Raw genomic sequence first — 18,000 nt, forward strand, 5'->3', positions numbered from 1 at the left:
ACACATACAGACACACAAAGTATTATTACCTTGTGCTTTAAAGCCACAATAATTATATTTTGGTGATCAGCATAAACTAAATAATTTAAACCGCAATGTCACTGGCAACACACACACACACACACACACACACACTACAAATGCCATTGCATATCACACCAGGCAGCCAAATGCCGATAATTAAACAGGAGCTTAGCAATGCAAATTGATACAAATAAAATAAAATACCTGCCTGTAACAAGGTTTCATACTACTTTCCATTTTCACGTGTCATATTAAAACTGAGAAAACGAAACAGAGGCTCATTTACCAAAATTAAATTACAACGTAATTTTTGACAGTCTGTTTACCAATTGCATCTTATATGTCGTGCAAATATACGCATTGACGCTTATAAAAGTTTTATAAACAAACAGTTTCCTGATTGGAACAAAAGAATGGCTCGGCATGCACGTGTTCTCAATGCTTGCTAATAAGCACATTCCACGCTGGGCAGTTTGTCCCGGGTTAGAACTCTTTGTTTTGCCCGCATCTGTTCAGTCTGTTCCCACGTTGAGCAATGAAACACGCAGAAGAGTTTTAGATTTTTCTGCTCGTCCCAGGTCCAGAGATACGTTTCTCCACACTCCGCAATCACGAGTGTTCGCTTGGTTATTAATGAATACACGCAGATTGCCATGGAGTTAAAGGAGCTGACTTCGCCAGGTAGGTACTTGTTTATGACGCTGTATGGTGACGTCTATTGAAGTTCAAACTGAAACCGATTTGATGAGAGAGGTCAAATAAGTACTGCAAAGCATTGAATTTTACCGACAAGTCATAGAAGTACGGTACCTAGTGGTAATACACCGTTGTAGTTATAAACATCGTCAAAATGTGGTACGCTACCAAAACGTGACCCACGTAATGTTAGAGTGTGGTACACTGACATTTTGGTATGTGTTTTGGTAATGTGTTTTCCTATTATAAACAAAGGCACATTTACCATTATACTTTTTTTTGTGCAAACTTAAATTGGAAACAGACAATCAATTTCTTCTGTAGTTTCTCTGAGCACATTGTATATATGCAGGTGTGCTTGCAGTTTAACTCTGTAAAGGATGTGTAGCTCTGGTAGTTTCTCTGAGCACATTGTATATATGCAGGTGTGCTTGCAGTTTAACTCTGTAAAGGGTGTGTAGCGCTGGTAGTTTCTCTGAGTACATTGTATATATGCAGGTGTGCTTGCAGTTTAACTCTGTAAAGGGTGTGTAGCTCTGGTAGTTTCTCTGAGCACATTGTATATATGCAGGTGTGCTTGCAGTTTAACTCTGTAAAGGGTGTGTAGCTCTGGTAGTTTCTCTGAGCACATTGTATATATGCAGGTGTGCTTGCAGTTTAACTCTGTAAAGGGTGTGTAGCTCTGGTAGTTTCTCTGAGCACGCTGTATATATGCAGGTGTGCTTGCAGTTTAACTCTGTAAAGGGTGTGTAGCTCTGGTAGTTTCTCTGAGCACATTGTATATATGCAGGTGTGCTTGCAGTTTAACTCTGTAAAGGGTGTGTAGCTCTGGTAGTTTCTCTGAGCACATTGTATATATGCAGGTGTGCTTGCAGTTTAACTCTGTAAAGGGTGTGTAGCTCTGGTAGTTTCTCTGAGCACGCTGTATATATGCAGGTGTGCTTGTAGTTTAACTCTGTAAAGGGTGTGTAGCTCTGGTAGTTTCTCTGAGCACATTGCATAAATGCAGGTGTGCTTGCAGTTTAACTCTGTAAAGGGTGTGTAGCTCTGGTAGTTTCTCTGAGCACATTGTATATATGCAGGTGTGCTTGCAGTTTAACTCTGTAAAGGGTGTGTAGCTCTGGTAGTTTCTCTGAGCACGCTGTATATATGCAGGTGTGCTTGCAGTTTAACTCTGTAAAGGGTGTGTAGCTCTGGTAGTTTCTCTGAGCACGCTGTATATATGCAGGTGTGCTTGCAGTTTAACTCTGTAAAGGGTGTGTAGCTCTGGTAGTTTCTCTGAGCACATTGCATAAATGCAGGTGTGCTTGCAGTTTAACTCTGTAAAGGGTGTGTAGCTCTGGTAGTTTCTCTGAGCACATTGTATATATGCAGGTGTGCTTGCAGTTTAACTCTGTAAAGGGTGTGTAGCTCTGGTAGTTTCTCTGAGCACATTGTATATATGCAGGTGTGCTTGCAGTTTAACTCTGTAAAGGGTGTGTAGCTCTGGTAGTTTCTCTGAGCACATTGCATAAATGCAGGTGTGCTTGCAGTTTAACTCTGTAAAGGGTGTGTAGCTCTGGTAGTTTCTCTGAGCACATTGTATATATGCAGGTGTGCTTGCAGTTTAACTCTGTAAAGGGTGTGTAGCTCTGGTAGTTTCTCTGAGCACGCTGTATATATGCAGGTGTGCTTGCAGTTTAACTCTGTAAAGGGTGTGTAGCTCTGGTAGTTTATAAACAGTATACATGAGAAGAGTCCCTTGCTTCAATTGTTAATTGAGCATGAGAAAGTTGGCTAGGGGGCTGACAGTGAAAGGAAGGGGACTCTTATTGATTGTTGCTCATTGACACTCCTGGTAAGCTCTGATATTTTTTATCAGTCACCAATTAGAAGAAAATCAAACTTCAATATAATGGACTACAATATAATGCACTCCATGTCCGGCAGAATGGATATTCCATCCCGCTAATCATTTCTTAATTTCTTCGACTAGGGGTTCATGCTTGCGATAGCTTGAGTTAATAGAACAGCTTATTATAAGAGGGTCATAATCATTAGTGTAGCGCTGACATCTATTCTTTTTAAATGTAATTCATACATGTTCACGCATGTTAGAAAGTTGGGGTCTAATAAAACAGCAGGTAGAAAGACTGCCACGTGTACAGAGACTATAATAAACTAAATTGGACTGTTTGGTTATGCCAAGTTTCCAGATACCAACTCAAACCACTAAAGCAAAATGATCATTCAGAAACTGTGCCTGTTTTAAAAATGATATGCAGTTCTATTCCATTTACAACTTGCTGATTGCAGCACAGTCCAGGTGCTTTTCAGGGCTCTAATTTTGCTACCTGAGTAAATCCAGTACAAGAGAAGGTCTAAATGAAGTCTGAACTAATGGGAATCCCACAGGGTATATTTGCATATTTTTTTTTTTTTATATTTCTCATCATGCTAAACAACACCCTGAAAAAGTTGTTTAAAGAAATGCCTGCTTCTGTGTTGCATCTTGCCTTGTCCCATTGTTTCCAGCAATAGCAGCTTACAGCACCCCAGTTACCAGTCCAGCTGAACAACCTCTAACATAGAGGATTTCAATAGACCGCTGAGAGTGGTGAAGGTAGTTAATGATTGATCACACTGTGTATGTGATCAGGGGTAGGCACACTTCCTGTCCAGGCCTTTATTCAAACCATGTCCTTAATTATTAAATCAAACCAATTAACCCCCTGAACAGGTCATAAAGCACTTGATCACTTCGCTAAATCATTTTAAACCTGTAATGCAATAGCACTTCAGACCAGAGTTGACTACTTCTCACCACAAGGTGTCACTGTTTATCTTAAGTGAAAGACCCATTGAGCTCAAAGAGATTCATACAGAGCAGGGTTTCCCAATCCTGGTCCTGGGACCCATGTGACTGTTGGTTTTCATTCCAACTTAGCACTCAATTGCTTAACTAGACCCTTAATTGAACTGATAATTTGCTTAAATAGATCTTTTTACTTGTTTTCAGATCTTAAACAGTTGCAGAGTTCAAGTTACTTATTAAATGTTATAGCTAACTTGAAATCTGCAACTGTTTAAGAGCTGAAAACAATTAAAAAGGTCTAATTAAGCAAATGATCAGTTCAGTTGAGGGTTTAATTAAGTAATTGAACTCAGTTGGAATGAAAACCAGCAGACACAGGGGGTCCCCAGGACCGGGATTGGGAAACCCTGATACAGAGAACAACACTACAGCTTTATATTTCTTTTAAATCCCGAGCTCAGGTCTTCAGACTGACCTTCTACCCATGTGTATGTGCTGTGTATAAATAAACAAGTGCAGCATCTTTCCCAGAAGGATGCTTTCCATGCTAGTGAAATGGGACCATACACATCTCAGCTTTTGATGGGGTCTAAATATGTTTATTCTATTGCTTGCCACGCTATGGTCCTTGAAGTTGTTCACAGTATAATGCACCCTGCTCCTTGAAGTTCACAGTATAATGCACCCTGCTCCTTGAAGTTCACAGTATAATGCACCCTGCTCCTTGAAGTTCACAGTGTAATGCACCCTGCTCCTTGAAGTTCACAGTGTAATGCACCCTGCTCCTTGAAGTTCACAGTATAATGCACCCTGCTCCTTGAAGTTCACAGTATAATGCACCCTGCTCCTTGAAGTTGTTCAGGATTATTGATTTCCATTACATGAGAGTAGATGTTAAACTTCATGCTGATTTGTACTCTGCTCTCGCAAAGATAAGCACCAACTAAGATGTAGCTTTGCTGTAAACTAATATGATCCATCTGCATCTCCATCCATTTGCGTTGTTTTCCATCTGATGATGTAGATATCCTTCTGTCTGGTGTTGATTGCTGAAGTATAATGCTGGCTCCAGGGATCAGCTCATTTTGCCTCCCCAGCGCATCAGCACACACAATGGCTATGATGCTGGCTCCGGGGATCAACCCAGTGTGGTCTCCCCAGAGCATCAGCATGACAACCATCTGGATTGAGCTAAGTAGGGTACACCTCTGGGGTCTTCAAGTGGGCATCTTCCATCCTCTATGTTTCGTTGACTAGCCCACAACACCTCAAGAGGGCTGAACAGTGATTCTGGCATCCCAGCATCACCCCCCTCCATCCCCAACTCAGCTCAGCCCAGCTTACTTACCTGTACATCAGCTCTGCTTTCTTTCTGTTGTGCTTGAGATCCCCAACCAGAATCTTTCCTTCTCAACCACAGCCAGTTTCTGCTCCTTTCTGCTGCTTCAGATATGTTCTTCACTGTGTGACGCAACTCTTGGCCACTGAACCTAACATCTCTGAGAAACCCGGTTGTAGAGTGTGCCACAAATCCTCGACAACCCACCTCCACTGGGTAAACTCACTCTCCGTCCTCGCTGTTCCACTTCAGCAGCTAGTTGAGCATACCGAAGTTTCTTCCTCTCATACGCCTCATCCAAAGCATCTTCCCATGGCACTGTTAACTCTTGCAGATGAACAAGGAGTGCTGACCCAGACCACAAGACAATCTCTGGTCGAAGGTTAGTGGTGGCAATCTCAGGTGGAAAAATAAGCCGTTGACCAACATCTGCCAGCATTTTCCAGTCTCTAGCAGCTTCCAGTTGTCCTGGGCGAGGCTTGGTGGTTGCTCTCCTGGGTGGAGGAATATTTTCTTTTATGTGTAATTCTTTGATGGAACTGGTGGCAACTTATTGGTCAGGTTACGCTTGTCTTCCAATGCTAAGGCCAAACATCGCAGCATCAGGTCATGGCGCCAAGTAAACCATCCTTGGCTAAGACCCACCTTACATCCTGTCAAAATGTGTTGCATAGCGTGCACACAAAGGACATACGGGATCCACACCCACCCAGAGGTTTAGGTTCTGTGGTGATGGGAGAACATCATACACCGATCTGATGAGGAAACCGATCCTGCTCTGTTTTATTGTCCATAGGTCTTGCCAGCCGATCTTGCGTTGTTCTCTCCCATCTCATCCATTCTCCCTACTTGGCCTGGGAAATGGCCTTTACACACCTGATCCTCTCCTCCTGCTTTTGCACCTCATTGACTACCAGCTTCCTCTGTTGAGCTGGGGTTGACTTGTGCCATGAGGGAGGAGCTGAACTGAGAACAAGACCTCCTTTTCCATGCTGTACGTGCCCCATAATATCTCCGATTCAAAGGGCAGCCTTAGCATCTTCCACAGCTTTCTTTGCTGCCCATTTTTTCCACTTTTCAACACAGGTGCTGCCTCCCTTACGCATTTGTTGTGTGAATCTACTAATGTCATTTCCAGTCAGACTTTGGCGCACTTAAACTCCTCGATTAGAGCAGAGATTGGTAGCTGCAGTATTCCTTTACCATAAAGTCTCACTCTGCTGAGGCAGCGTGGAACTCCCAACCATTTCCTGACATATGAACTGATTAAAGCTTCCAGCTTCTCAACTGTTGTCAAGGAAACCTCATACACAGTCAGTGGCCACAGCAGTCTTGGCAGTAGACCAAACTGAAAGCACCAGAGTTTGTTTGCCTAGTAAAGCGCTGCTGTCTATGCTCTTCAACGCTTCCACTGCTTGTTATCTAACTTCTCCTACACGAACTGTGTCCTTTAGATCCCCCCCCGTCGTACCATCTCCCTAGACTTTTCACTGGCTTCTCAGACACTGTTGGTATTGCCTCACAGTATAATGTACCCTGCTCCTTGAAGTTGTTGACTGGGCTGTTAGTCAAAGGTACAGGGGGTGCTAGTACTGCAAGTTAACTGCCCTGAACCCCTCAATAGCTTTGAATGTGCTGTTTTACACAGGAGTGACCCAGGCGCAGTATGTGACACACAGCATTTAAATAAGAACATAAGAAAGTTTACAAACAAGAGGAGGCAATTCGTCCCATCTTGCCCGTTTTGGTTGTTAGTAGCTTATTGATCCCAGAATCTCATCAAGCAGCTTCTTGAAGGATCCCAGGGTGTCCGCTTCAACAACATTACAGGGGAGTTGATTCCAGACCCTCACAATTCTCTGTGTAAAAAAGTGCCTCCTATTTTCTGTTCTGAATGCCCCTTTGTCTAATCTCCATTTGTGACCCCTGGTCCTTGTTTCTTTTTTCAGGCTGAAAAAGTCCCTTGGGTCGACACTGTCAATACCTTTTAGAATTTTGAATGCTTGAATTAGGTCGCTGCGTAGTCTTCTTTGTTCAAGACTGAACAGATTCAATTCTTTTAGCCTGTCTGCATATGACATGCCTTTTAAGCCCGGAATAATTCTGGTCGCTCTTCTTTGCACTCTTTCTAGAGCAGCAATATCTTTTTTTATAGCGAGGTGACCAGAACTGCACACAATATTCAAGATGAGGTCTTACTAGTGCATTGTACAGTTTTAACATTACTTCCCTTGATTTAAATTCAACACTTTTCACAATGTATCCGAGCATCTTGTTAGCCTTTTTTATAGCTTCCCCACATAGTCTAGATGAAGACATTTCTGAGTCAACAAAAACTCCTAGGTCTTTTTCATAGATTCCTTCTCCAATTTCAGTATCTCCCATATGATATTTATAATGTACATTTTTATTTCCTGCGTGCAGTACCTTACACTTTTCTCTATTAAATGTCATTTGCCATGTGTCTGCCCAATTTTGAATCTTGTCTAGATCATTTTGAATGGCCTTTGCTGCTGCAACAGTGTTTGCCACTCCTCCTATTTTTGTGTTGTCTGCAAATTTAACAAGTTTGCTTACTATACCAGAATCTAAATCATTAATGTAGATTAGGAATAGCAGAGAACCTAATACTGATCCCTGTGGTACACCACTGGTTACCACACTCCATTCTGAGGTTTTTCCTCTAATCAGTACTTTCTGTTTTCTACATGTTAACCACTCCCTAATCCATGTACATGCGTTTCCTTGAATCCCAACTGTGTTCAGTTTGAGAATTAATCTTTTGTGCGGGACTTTGTCAAAAGCTTTCTGGAAATCTAAATAAACCATGTCATATGCTTTGCAATTATCCATTATCGATGTTGCATCCTCAAAAAAATCAAGCAAGTTAGACACGATCTCCCTTTCCTAAAACCATGTTGACTCTCTCCCAGGACCCTGTTACCATATAGGTAATTTTCCATTTTGGATCTTATTATAGTTTCCATAAGTTTGCATATAATAGAAGTCAGGCTTACTGGTCTGTAGTTACCTGGTTCAGTTTTGTTTCCCTTTTTGTGGATCGGTATTACGTTTGCAATTTTCCAGTCTGTCGGTACAAGCCCTGTGTCAAGAGACTGTTGCATGATCTTGGTTAGTGGTTTGTAAATAACTTCTTTCATTTCTTTGAGTACTATTGGGAGGATCTCATCCGGCCCAGGGGTTTTGTTTATTTTAAGAGCTCCTAGTCCCTTTAACACTTCTGCCTCGGTTATGCTAAAGTTATTTAAAACTGGATAGGAACTGGATGACATGTGGGGCATGTTGTCAGTATCTTCCTTTGTAAAAACTTGTGAAAAGTAATCATTTAATATATTTGCTATTTTTTTTCTTCATCTACGATTTTGCCATTTGTATCTCTTAAACATTTAATCTCCTCTTTGAATGTTCTCTTGCTGTTGTAATATTGGAAAAACATTTTGCTAAGGGGGCTAAAACCAATTCCAATGTTCATTTCTATTTCTCTCTTGGCCTTTCTAACTTTTTTTTGACTTGCGTTTGCAGTTCCGTGTACTCTTTCTGTGTACTTTTCTTTTTGGTCCTTTTTTAGTGCTCTATAAAGTGCCTTTTTTCGCTGAATATTTTTTAATTGATCCATTAAACCATTTTGGCCATTTAGTTTTACATTTAGATTTGTCTACTTTAGGGATGTAATTGTTTTGCGCCTCTAGTACTACATTTTTGAAGAACAACCATCCTTTTTCTGTGGGTGTTTTCTCTATTTTACTCCAATCTACTTCTGTTGGTCTCTGTTTCATACCTTCATAGTTTGCTTTTCTAAAATTGTAAACCTTAGCTTTAGTCTTTACTTTTGGGGATTTAAAAAACACTTCAAATGAGACCATGTTGTGGTCTGAGTTTGCCAGTGGTTCTCTGACCTCTGTTTTAGTTATTCTATCTTTGTTATTTGAAAAGACTAAATCAAGGCATGCCTCCCCTCTAGTCAGTGCCTTGACAAATTGTGTTAGGAAGCAGTCATTTGTCATTTCCACCATTTCAATTTCATCCTTCGTGCTACCCACCGGGTTTTCCCATTTTATATGGGGGAAGTTGAAATCCCCCATTAGTATGGCTTCTCCTTTGCTACACGCATTTCTAATGTCGTTGTATAACAGATTATTTTGCTCACCGTCTGAATCTGACGGTCTATTATTAGCCCTTTTGAATTTTCGTCCATTATTCTGACCCATATTGATTCGGCTTTATTTTCTTTGTCCAGGTTTAACCCCTGGGCTTCAAGACTGTTTCTTATGTATAGCGCTACCCCTCCTCCTCTTCTGTCCTGCCTGTCTTTCCTATACAGTGTATACCCACAAATATTATATTTGTTCCCATCACTCTCAGACAACCAAGTTTCTGTAACTCCTATCGCATCATAGTTACTTGTTAGTGCAGTAGCTTCAAGTTCTAGAATTTTGTAGTAAAAAATAGTAGTCTATAGTATTGTACTATTTTATTTTGTAGTAAAATAGTAGTCTGCCTGCAATAGGACTGCAGTTCAGTGAGCCGGGGATACATGTAGTAATTGGGCATACTAAATTGAGGAGAAAAATTGGCGACAACTAAATTAAAATATATATATTATACTATATATATATATTATATTTAAAACTAAATTAAAATATATATATATAATATATATATTATATATATATATATATATTATATATATATATAGATATATATATATATATCTCTTACTATCTATCTATCTATCTAAAATGAATACAGTGTTACTGACAGGTGAACTGCAGTATTTGTTGTGTTGTAACAAACCCGATTTGGGCTGCAATGCCAGATGAATAATTGCAATGCACATTGTGACTAATCAGGACTTGAATCTTTTTCGCTAAAGCTGTCCAGTTTTTAACTACTGTACTACTTTAATTTTTCCCCCTTCTGTTATTCCTCATCCCAGGTTATAAAGCTTGACGAGAGCAGCTCTGTACTTGGAAAACAACAAAAAGCTGGAAATGGAGCTAACACAGAAGGCAGCTCCGACTCCACCAAGTCTGAATGGGCACATGAGAGCAGAGGCCGTAGCCAGCAACTATGGGCAGCTGGGGCTGCTGGAGGGGCTCTCTGGGGTGAGGGAGCTCCAGAGAGAGAGCCTGCAGCTCTACCAGAATGGAGCAGCTGGGCGGAGTCACTGCACTGTTGAAGAGGAGGTTCAGAGGTAGGAGATAATTAAAGACACAAAACACCCCTCCGCTTTATTCCACAAACTGACAGTCATCGCAATATGGTGCTCTTTACTTGCACTGCACTGAGCACAATTCCATTTGGTTTAGGAAAAAGGGTATTCTTTTCTTGTAGTGCAGGCACCCTTAGGAGGTGTCTGTCTGCCTGTCCAGAAATGGGAATAATACTCCCATTGAATAGCAGTTTGATCCATTCCTGGTTTTATTAAACTCCTAGTAAGACACACCTGAGCTTGTTACCTACAGACTGGGGCTGATCAACCTCGTATAAAAACCTGGACTGGGTGAAACTGCTGTGCAATAGGAGTCTATTTCCATCCCTGCTGTCTTTTTTTATTTCTGTATCCTTGCATTAACTTGACTTGTTCATCTATCAGACCGTTCATTAAAGGTAAGTAAGCAGGGATGGAAAGAAGACTCGGATTGTATAGGATTCACCTATTTCAAAAAGCACAAATACGAAGAAGTATGAAACTTAGTGCAGTGCAAAGGTTACCTTTTGCGGGGAGGGAAGAGTTCAAAGTAGGTAACATAAAACAAGAACCTCCATGATTCGATTTAAAAACCTGAAAATAATGAACCTGGTTCACTAGCTAACTGGAAGCCAGGAAAATTTGAGTAGAGATGGATGGCTTGTGAATCAATTTCCAGGTTCTGGTAGCAAATGAGATGCAGCTAAGATGAAGTGGTCCATTCTAATTATAGAAACAGCTGCAGATCTAAGTCCCAGCAGACTCTATTATTCCCGCTGCTGTTTTCCCACAGAGTGATTTACTGAATCTCTTATTAACAGAACTCAATGCAATCAAAGTACAGTGGAACAAGGGTTAGGAAAGGTCAGTTTTATATATTTCAGGGAGCAGCATTAAGATCTGATGGACTTGTAGAGAATTTGTAGTCCTGATGGTCCTTAAAATAAATGTAAAAACCTGTAATAGTGTCTGTCCATATCTACTCCATTTTTAAATTGCATTCAGAATGCAGTGTGGTTCCTGCAAGGGGGTGTACCAGGATATGAGCTCTCCGATTTAATAAAAAGATATATTGCATTGTAGACCTGGAAATGCTTGTATTGTATCTTGGGCATTGAACTGAACACGCTAAAGCTGAGGGAACACAAAGCCACTTTTAGGTGGCTAGAGACCTGGTTCCAGGAGACTGGGAGACGGTTTTGCTGGTGTGATGTTCAGTAGCCTAAAACCTCATCTCCTGAAATCAAGTTCCAAGCCACAAAGTGGTTTCATGTTCCCTCAGCTTAAGACTTGTATTGCTGTCCCTTCACAGATATGAAGAAAATGAGAAGAGTACATTGTGAGGTATTGAGGTAGGTGGTTGGAGGGGCGTTTTCAAAAGAAAGGGAACTCCTGTAAGTGTGCCATGATGGTCCTTAAATCTCCATCCTTGCAGGTGAAAGCATTTAGCAGCTTTTACCCACTTTGGGTGTTTATGAGCAGAGAGCAACAGGGTCTGTCAAGTGATTGGGGTGCTCTCATGAAGGGGTGAAGACCAGAGCTCTGTTATTATAGGGCCTACAAACAGAAAACATGACTTCATGGGCCAACCTACTGTGCCACCAGTATTGGGGTTCAAACAAGTCTTATTTCCACTCTGGCTCTGGCATTTCATCCACAATGTAAAGTAATGGTCATGTTTCCAAAAGAGAACATAGCACATTTCAACAAGTATGCGTGGAATAGTGAAATATTGAGCAGTTACTTATTGGAATATGAATAGCAAGAATCAACATTCTGAAAGCAAATGGATGAGTCGTTAGAGATGACAAGTTCTCGATTTCACAGTTATGGATGGAATTCTTTAGGTTCTGTCCCAGTCGGTAGCTATTAAGGAGTTCCGGTCACAAGCTACATTGAATTGGGTTTATCAGTTCACCCATGAGCTTGTACAGATTGAATTCTGAGCCCATGTCAATTGACTTCATTTCAGTTGTTTTCATTGCAACCTTTTTTTTCATTATCTCAAGTAAATCTAGATAGAGCTCAGCCCACTTGGTTAAAATGTTGCCTGTCACATAGGCTGTGCCGTTATACAGTATTTGCATTCACTATGTTGAGATGAATTCTCAATTGCTCTATCTTGGTGCTCGGGGCCCTTCGAGACCACAGCGGTATTTTATCATTGCTCTTTGTGCAACGAGCTGGAAAAACCCAATGGAGTTGAACGGTCCCTTTGGAAATAGTTTGTGCAGCGATTTCAAAGACAGTAAATTAATTGGGTTTGAATTCCCATGCACTGCAATGTAGAGAGAATAATCCTATAAGGCTCATATAGAGCAGTCTGATTGCTCTAATATAATGGGAAAGGACTTGACATTGTTCTGCTGCAGTGCTTTGAAGGGATTATTATTATTATTTATTTCTTAGCAGACACCCTTACCCAGGGCAACTTACAGTTGTATACAGACAATACATGTCAAGAATTACAGTACAATTAAGAGCAAGATGTGAGAAGGGATGTGAGATGTTGACATTCATCACCAAGCTGACATCTTCTTTCTATGTCAGGACATCGGATCTGTTCAATTTACTAAAACAGCCGTGAATATAAATACTGGCACCATTTCAGCATTCTCCATTCTTTTTGTGATCCTGCAAACATTTAAGACAGAACTGCAACAAAGACTGAGGGACTGTGGTTTTCAAGACATTGTGACCCTTTTTAATGATTCCAACAGTGGCAGGATTTAGATAGCTGTATAGACCCCATTCTCCTCTAAAAATAACTAGCTTGCCTGGTGTCAGGGCAACTAGCTGTCAAGTCTTTTGTTTTTTTTACTCTGTACTGGAAAAGCTGTCCAGGTTTGTCATAGACAGCGTGTGCTTTGTTGGTAACTACATTTCCAAATGAACAGCTTGATTGATGAGCTCTGGAGTGGTATATCCAAGCATGTTCTAATAAGGGAGTATAACAAATCTATGTACTGTATGACAGCGTTTTTTTGGGGTCTTTAATGATGATCAATTGGTTTTGTTACACAGATCCATATAAAGTTGTACTTACTAAGAGAGGACACTGTCTTGGAAACAATGATTTTGTGTTGCTGTGTTTGTCGCTGTACAGTATTTTGTTTGTTGCTGTACAGTATTTTGTGTTGCTGTCTTTGTCGCTGTACAGTATTTTGTTTGTCGCTGTACAGTATTTTGTTTGTTGCTGTACAGTATTTTGTGTTGCTGTGTTTGTTGCTGTACAGTATTTTGTGTTGCTGTGTTTGTCGCTGTACAGTATTTTGTTTGTCACTGTACAGTATTTTGTGTTGCTGTGTTTGTCGCTGTACAGTATTTTTGTCGCTGTACAGTATTGTGTTGCTGTACAGTATTTGATGCCTCAAGTCAGAATTGTTCTCTATTTTTTTTTTTTTTTGAGAGCAGCTGGAGGTGGAAAGGGTGACTGCAGAAGCTGTTATTGCAATACCTCAAACAGTGTGTTTAATTGAACACGGTTGAATTGATAGGTAAGAGGGCAGTTGAAATGAAAACCTGTACAGCTGCTTACTATTTAGAACATAATAAGTTACAAGCAAGAGAACAGTTGGCCATCGTCGCTTGTCCGCTTCCTTGTAGCTGATTGATCTCAGAACTTTGTCCAGTTGGGTCTTAATTTCTATACATTGGGGTTAGTCTTGTTACTCTTTGCTGGACTCTGTGCAGGGCCACAATGTCCCTTTTGGTGTTGTGACGAGCAGAACTGGACACAGTACTCCATTTACATGCGCTCTCGTCCGTGCATTTTACAGTCTCATCGCCTCCTTGGATTTGTACTCTACGCTTCTGGCTGTATACCCAAAGATTCTGTTTGCCTAGGAATACAAAATACATAAACAGTGATTCATCTAAATGGCTGTTCCATGTAACTGTGAAAAGACTTATTGGGGTGGTAATCATGATCATTCATTTGAATAGTTCTTTTATATACAGTCACGAGGCACTGTGGTCCTGGGTCTCTTGGTTGCAGTCTAGGACACAGATGCACCGACTCCATCGTGCCTCTTTGAAACTCTGATAAATCTTTGCTTCAAATCCTGTTCCAGCCAATTAACCAAGAGAGGCAAGCGCTCGAGGCCTTGTATACTGCAGTCAGTCACGTGACGTGTCTCTTGGGTTGGATTCTTCGCTTCATGATATTGCTTCATGGTGTGCCGATTTTATGTTTCCAACATCTACTTTTATACCTCCAGACTGTTTTTCAATGCAGTAAATAAGCTGTATTCCTAATATTACTAGTAGAATTGGAATTATAATATAACTAATTTACTATCTGCAGACCATGCAGAGTCTTACACCACGTTTTGCAGAATGGTGTTCTGTACGTGTTTCTTGTTCTGTGCAGTTATGCAAATGTCTTCAGAGCAGGTGGGTCTGCCAGTAGTGCTGGGGATTATTCTGTTACTGGTACTGAAATTTTCATTTATGATTCATATTCATTTTTTTCTTCTTTAAAATCCCTGTTTACTTAAAGGACCTGGACTGGATTGTAGTGCACTGTGTGTTCTACAGTAGTGGCTCTGCTTGTTCTGGATTGTAATGCACTGTGTGTGGCTCTGCTTGTTCTGGATTGTAATGCACTGTGTGGCTCTGCTTGTTCTGGATTGTAATGCACTGTGTGCTCTGCAGTATAGTGGCTCTGCTTGTTCTGGATTGTAATGCACTGTGTGCTCTGCAGTATAGTGGCTCTGCTTGTTCTGGATTGTAATGCACTGTTCTACAGTAGTGGCTCTGCTTGTTCTGGATTGTAGTGCTCTGTGTGTTCTGCAGTGTAGTGGCTCTGCTTGTTCTGGATTGTAATGCACTGTGTGTTCTACAGTAGTGGTTCTGCTTGTTAAGAAAGGGGGGAGGGTAGAGGCTTTGCTACTTCATGTAATAAAATGTATTTTTTTTGTTTCTGATCATCTTACGAGGGTAGCGGAGGCAGAGCCATCTAAGAAGGTAACTCGGACTACTCAGAGCACTGGAACAGATTAAAGAGTCTTCAAGAATTCTGCGATGGAACCACTAATCCCCTTTGGTGGTCTATAAAGAGCATGTGGTTTGACTGTTGATGTTAAGTCCTACAGTACTGCAACTTCCAGGCAGTTTTCACTCCTGTATAATAACAGTCTAATAGTACTGGTACAGCAGTGGCATTGAATGTGTTGCTGAAATGGGGGTTTCCAGCTAAGAATAATTTGTTTTGTTTTGGGGAAAAAAAAAAAAAAACCTGAATCCCCATGGGTTGAAATAGTTTCCGGTTCCTTTTATTTTTGACACGCTCTGGTGTGTATTTACCCTCTAGTGCTCTGGTGTGTATTTATGCTGTAGTGCTTTTGTGTGTTTCTACTGTAGTGCTTTGGTGTATTGAACTGTATTTGTTATATTCCAGTGATTGAATGAGAGTATGAATATGAGAGAGCTAGAGAGAGATGCAGCTTCTCTATCACTTTAAACAACACCAGCAGTGAGCTAACATTACAAATCCCTTCACAGCTGTATAACCGTGTTTTGAGAGGATTACTGTGCCGGAAGTATACCATCTAATCTATTTATTTTGTGAAAAGCCATGATATATATTCTGGCGTGAATATAATATCATTTGTTATATAATATAAATAAATGGGGATTGATTTTTATTCTTAATACAACGACAGTAGAATGTGACTGATGTGCATCTGAGATCGTAATTGGTGTGCGTGTAATAAAATATATATATATATATATATATATATATATATATATATATATATATATATATATATATATAATATATATATAGCTTTGGTTTTAACCCAGCTGCTCAACACCCTATTGTTTCATAAGTTATAGTATTTTACACCCCATTCATATACACTATGCAGTAGTATGTGATTAAATGGAGTTATCAGGGGAAGTTACTCCAGGCACATGAATGTACATTTATACTGCCAGCATCTGCAAATTGATGTGTCAGTTCAGAGGTTAATTTGTAAACAGAAAGGTACCGGACCTTATAATTAAGGAATTTTCATTTCTAGACCTCTGCCTGAGCAATGCCACATCTTTGCAGTGCACTTTTGTTTTTGCATTTTTGGAACAGGAAAGCATCTTTTTAATTAGTGGTATTTTTTTCATACTTTTTAATTGTTTTGCAATCTTTAGAATTCTTGCCTGTCAGAAAAAAGTACCGGCACAAATTAACCCCTGTATAAATTAAACGGGCACAGTCACATAGTGTAATGGCACTGGCGTATAGTGCACTCGCAACTTGACATAATCGCGTAGTGTAATGGCACTGGCGTATAGTGCACTCATTGCCTAGGAGTTATGAGTTTCAAATCATTGCCTAGGAGTTATGAGATTTAGCTTTGGGTGCTCCTATTGAGACATGACTACCAGGGATTAATCTGGGCCAGATTGCTAGAATCCCAAATCTGCAGCCTTTTTGTCTGGCAGACTAGAATTACACAGTTTGCAAAAGAGCCATGTGGGGGGGAAAAACCCCAAACCCTATACATACACGAACAATAAAAAACGCTTTCCTGTTCCATGAAACAAGTGGACTGTAATGATATATTGTAGGATATGACTTCTATGAGTAAGAAAATGTACTATTTAAAAAGAAAAAAAAAGTTTTTAACAACCATTGGTATTGTTCAAACCTAAAGACTGTCTTTAAAACGTGGCAAAGGTGGGCATGCAGCTCCCGCCACCAACAATAAGGCAGATGAGAACATGAAGCATATTATTATTAAACCTTTATTTTACTAGGAAACCACATTGAGATTGAAACCTCTTTTAAAAGTGACAGAAAAAGTATGTGGCATAAAAACCCACATATGGGAGCTTGTGTAACTCAAGGTCAGTGCATCATTTCAAGTCACAGAAAGGATATCCCTCTTCCTTAATGATTCAATCCAGTACTTTTTCATTTACAAATGAACCCCTCTTTACAACCAGCTCTGAAGCATTAATGATCTGTCCATCACAGTGAGCATAAACAAGGCTATAACAACGAAGCTCTTTTGTTGTGATCAGATTGTCGCTCCACCTGTGTGGATTTCGTTCAAGGGCCTCGCATTGATGCCCCAAATCTGTCTCTTCTGACCTTTTTTTTTTTTTCTTGGTCTTGGTAAATAAAAACCTAGCTGTGTGTTATCCCATGAAACAAAAGGACAAGCTGACAGCAAGGAAGAACTTCATTCACTCAATATAAAACAGAGCAGTTATGTTGCTCTAATTTAGTAAGTCAGCAGACAACGTGCAGCCCCCCCCCCCCCCCCCCCCCCCAGTGTCAGAAGCCTGTTACTGCGGAGTGGCAGGTTTCAACAGGTTCTCCCTACCAGGGCTTATCCAGAGCACCCAGGAGACCCCCACGCTGCCATTCAGACCAACACACTCATGACAGTCCTTATCCAGAGCACCCAGGAGACCCCCACACTGCCATTCAAACCAGCACACTCGCGACAGTCCTTATACAACCTGCAAAATAAACCCTGTGTGGAAGATCACTGTTTGGGGGATGTCAAACTGAACATTGTCCTTATCAGCATATGCAGATATGTAAAGATCATTTTCTTCAGGAAGGGGGATTGAACACATTGTAGCTGGTTTATACTGGCAAGTGAAACTCTCTAGTATCAGATGCAGTTTGCCTTTTAAAGGTGTTCAAAGGACAACACTTAGTTAGTGTCCATTTACCATGTTTTTCTATGGGCTTTCCATTTACCCAGTATAAAAATAAAAATAAAATTCCATTCCCAAATATGGTTGTGTTGCTTGTTTAGTCATTGTGTTAACCTTTTATGCCTTAAAAAAGCTAATAATTCAATAGACTCCTGAATAAAATGACAGCAATTCAAAGAGCTTCGGTGAAGGCTGTATTTATCTTGTGAACTTTTAGCAAACTTCAATTTGAAATGACTCGGTAAAATAATGATGTGA

General features: G+C 40.4%; 1 protein-coding gene across 3 annotated transcripts in view; it reads left to right on the forward strand.

The window, feature by feature from the left end:
• Nucleotides 1-18,000, forward strand: part of LOC121328181 (P protein-like) — a 115,505-nt gene that overhangs the window by 5,624 nt on the left and 91,881 nt on the right. For 2 of the 3 annotated variants that reach the window (XM_041272741.1, XM_041272743.1), the window contains exon 2: nt 9,811-10,068. In XM_041272741.1, coding sequence (XP_041128675.1) covers nt 9,866-10,068 — 203 coding nt within the window. In that variant the 5' untranslated portion in view covers nt 9,811-9,865. Of the gene's footprint in view, nt 1-593; nt 706-9,810; nt 10,069-18,000 lie in introns of those variants that run through there. The other variant, XM_041272742.1, reaches the window with a different exon arrangement.

This window comes from Polyodon spathula, chromosome 15 (assembly GCF_017654505.1).
Source record: "Polyodon spathula isolate WHYD16114869_AA chromosome 15, ASM1765450v1, whole genome shotgun sequence".
Taxonomy (NCBI): Eukaryota; Metazoa; Chordata; class Actinopteri; order Acipenseriformes; family Polyodontidae; genus Polyodon; species Polyodon spathula.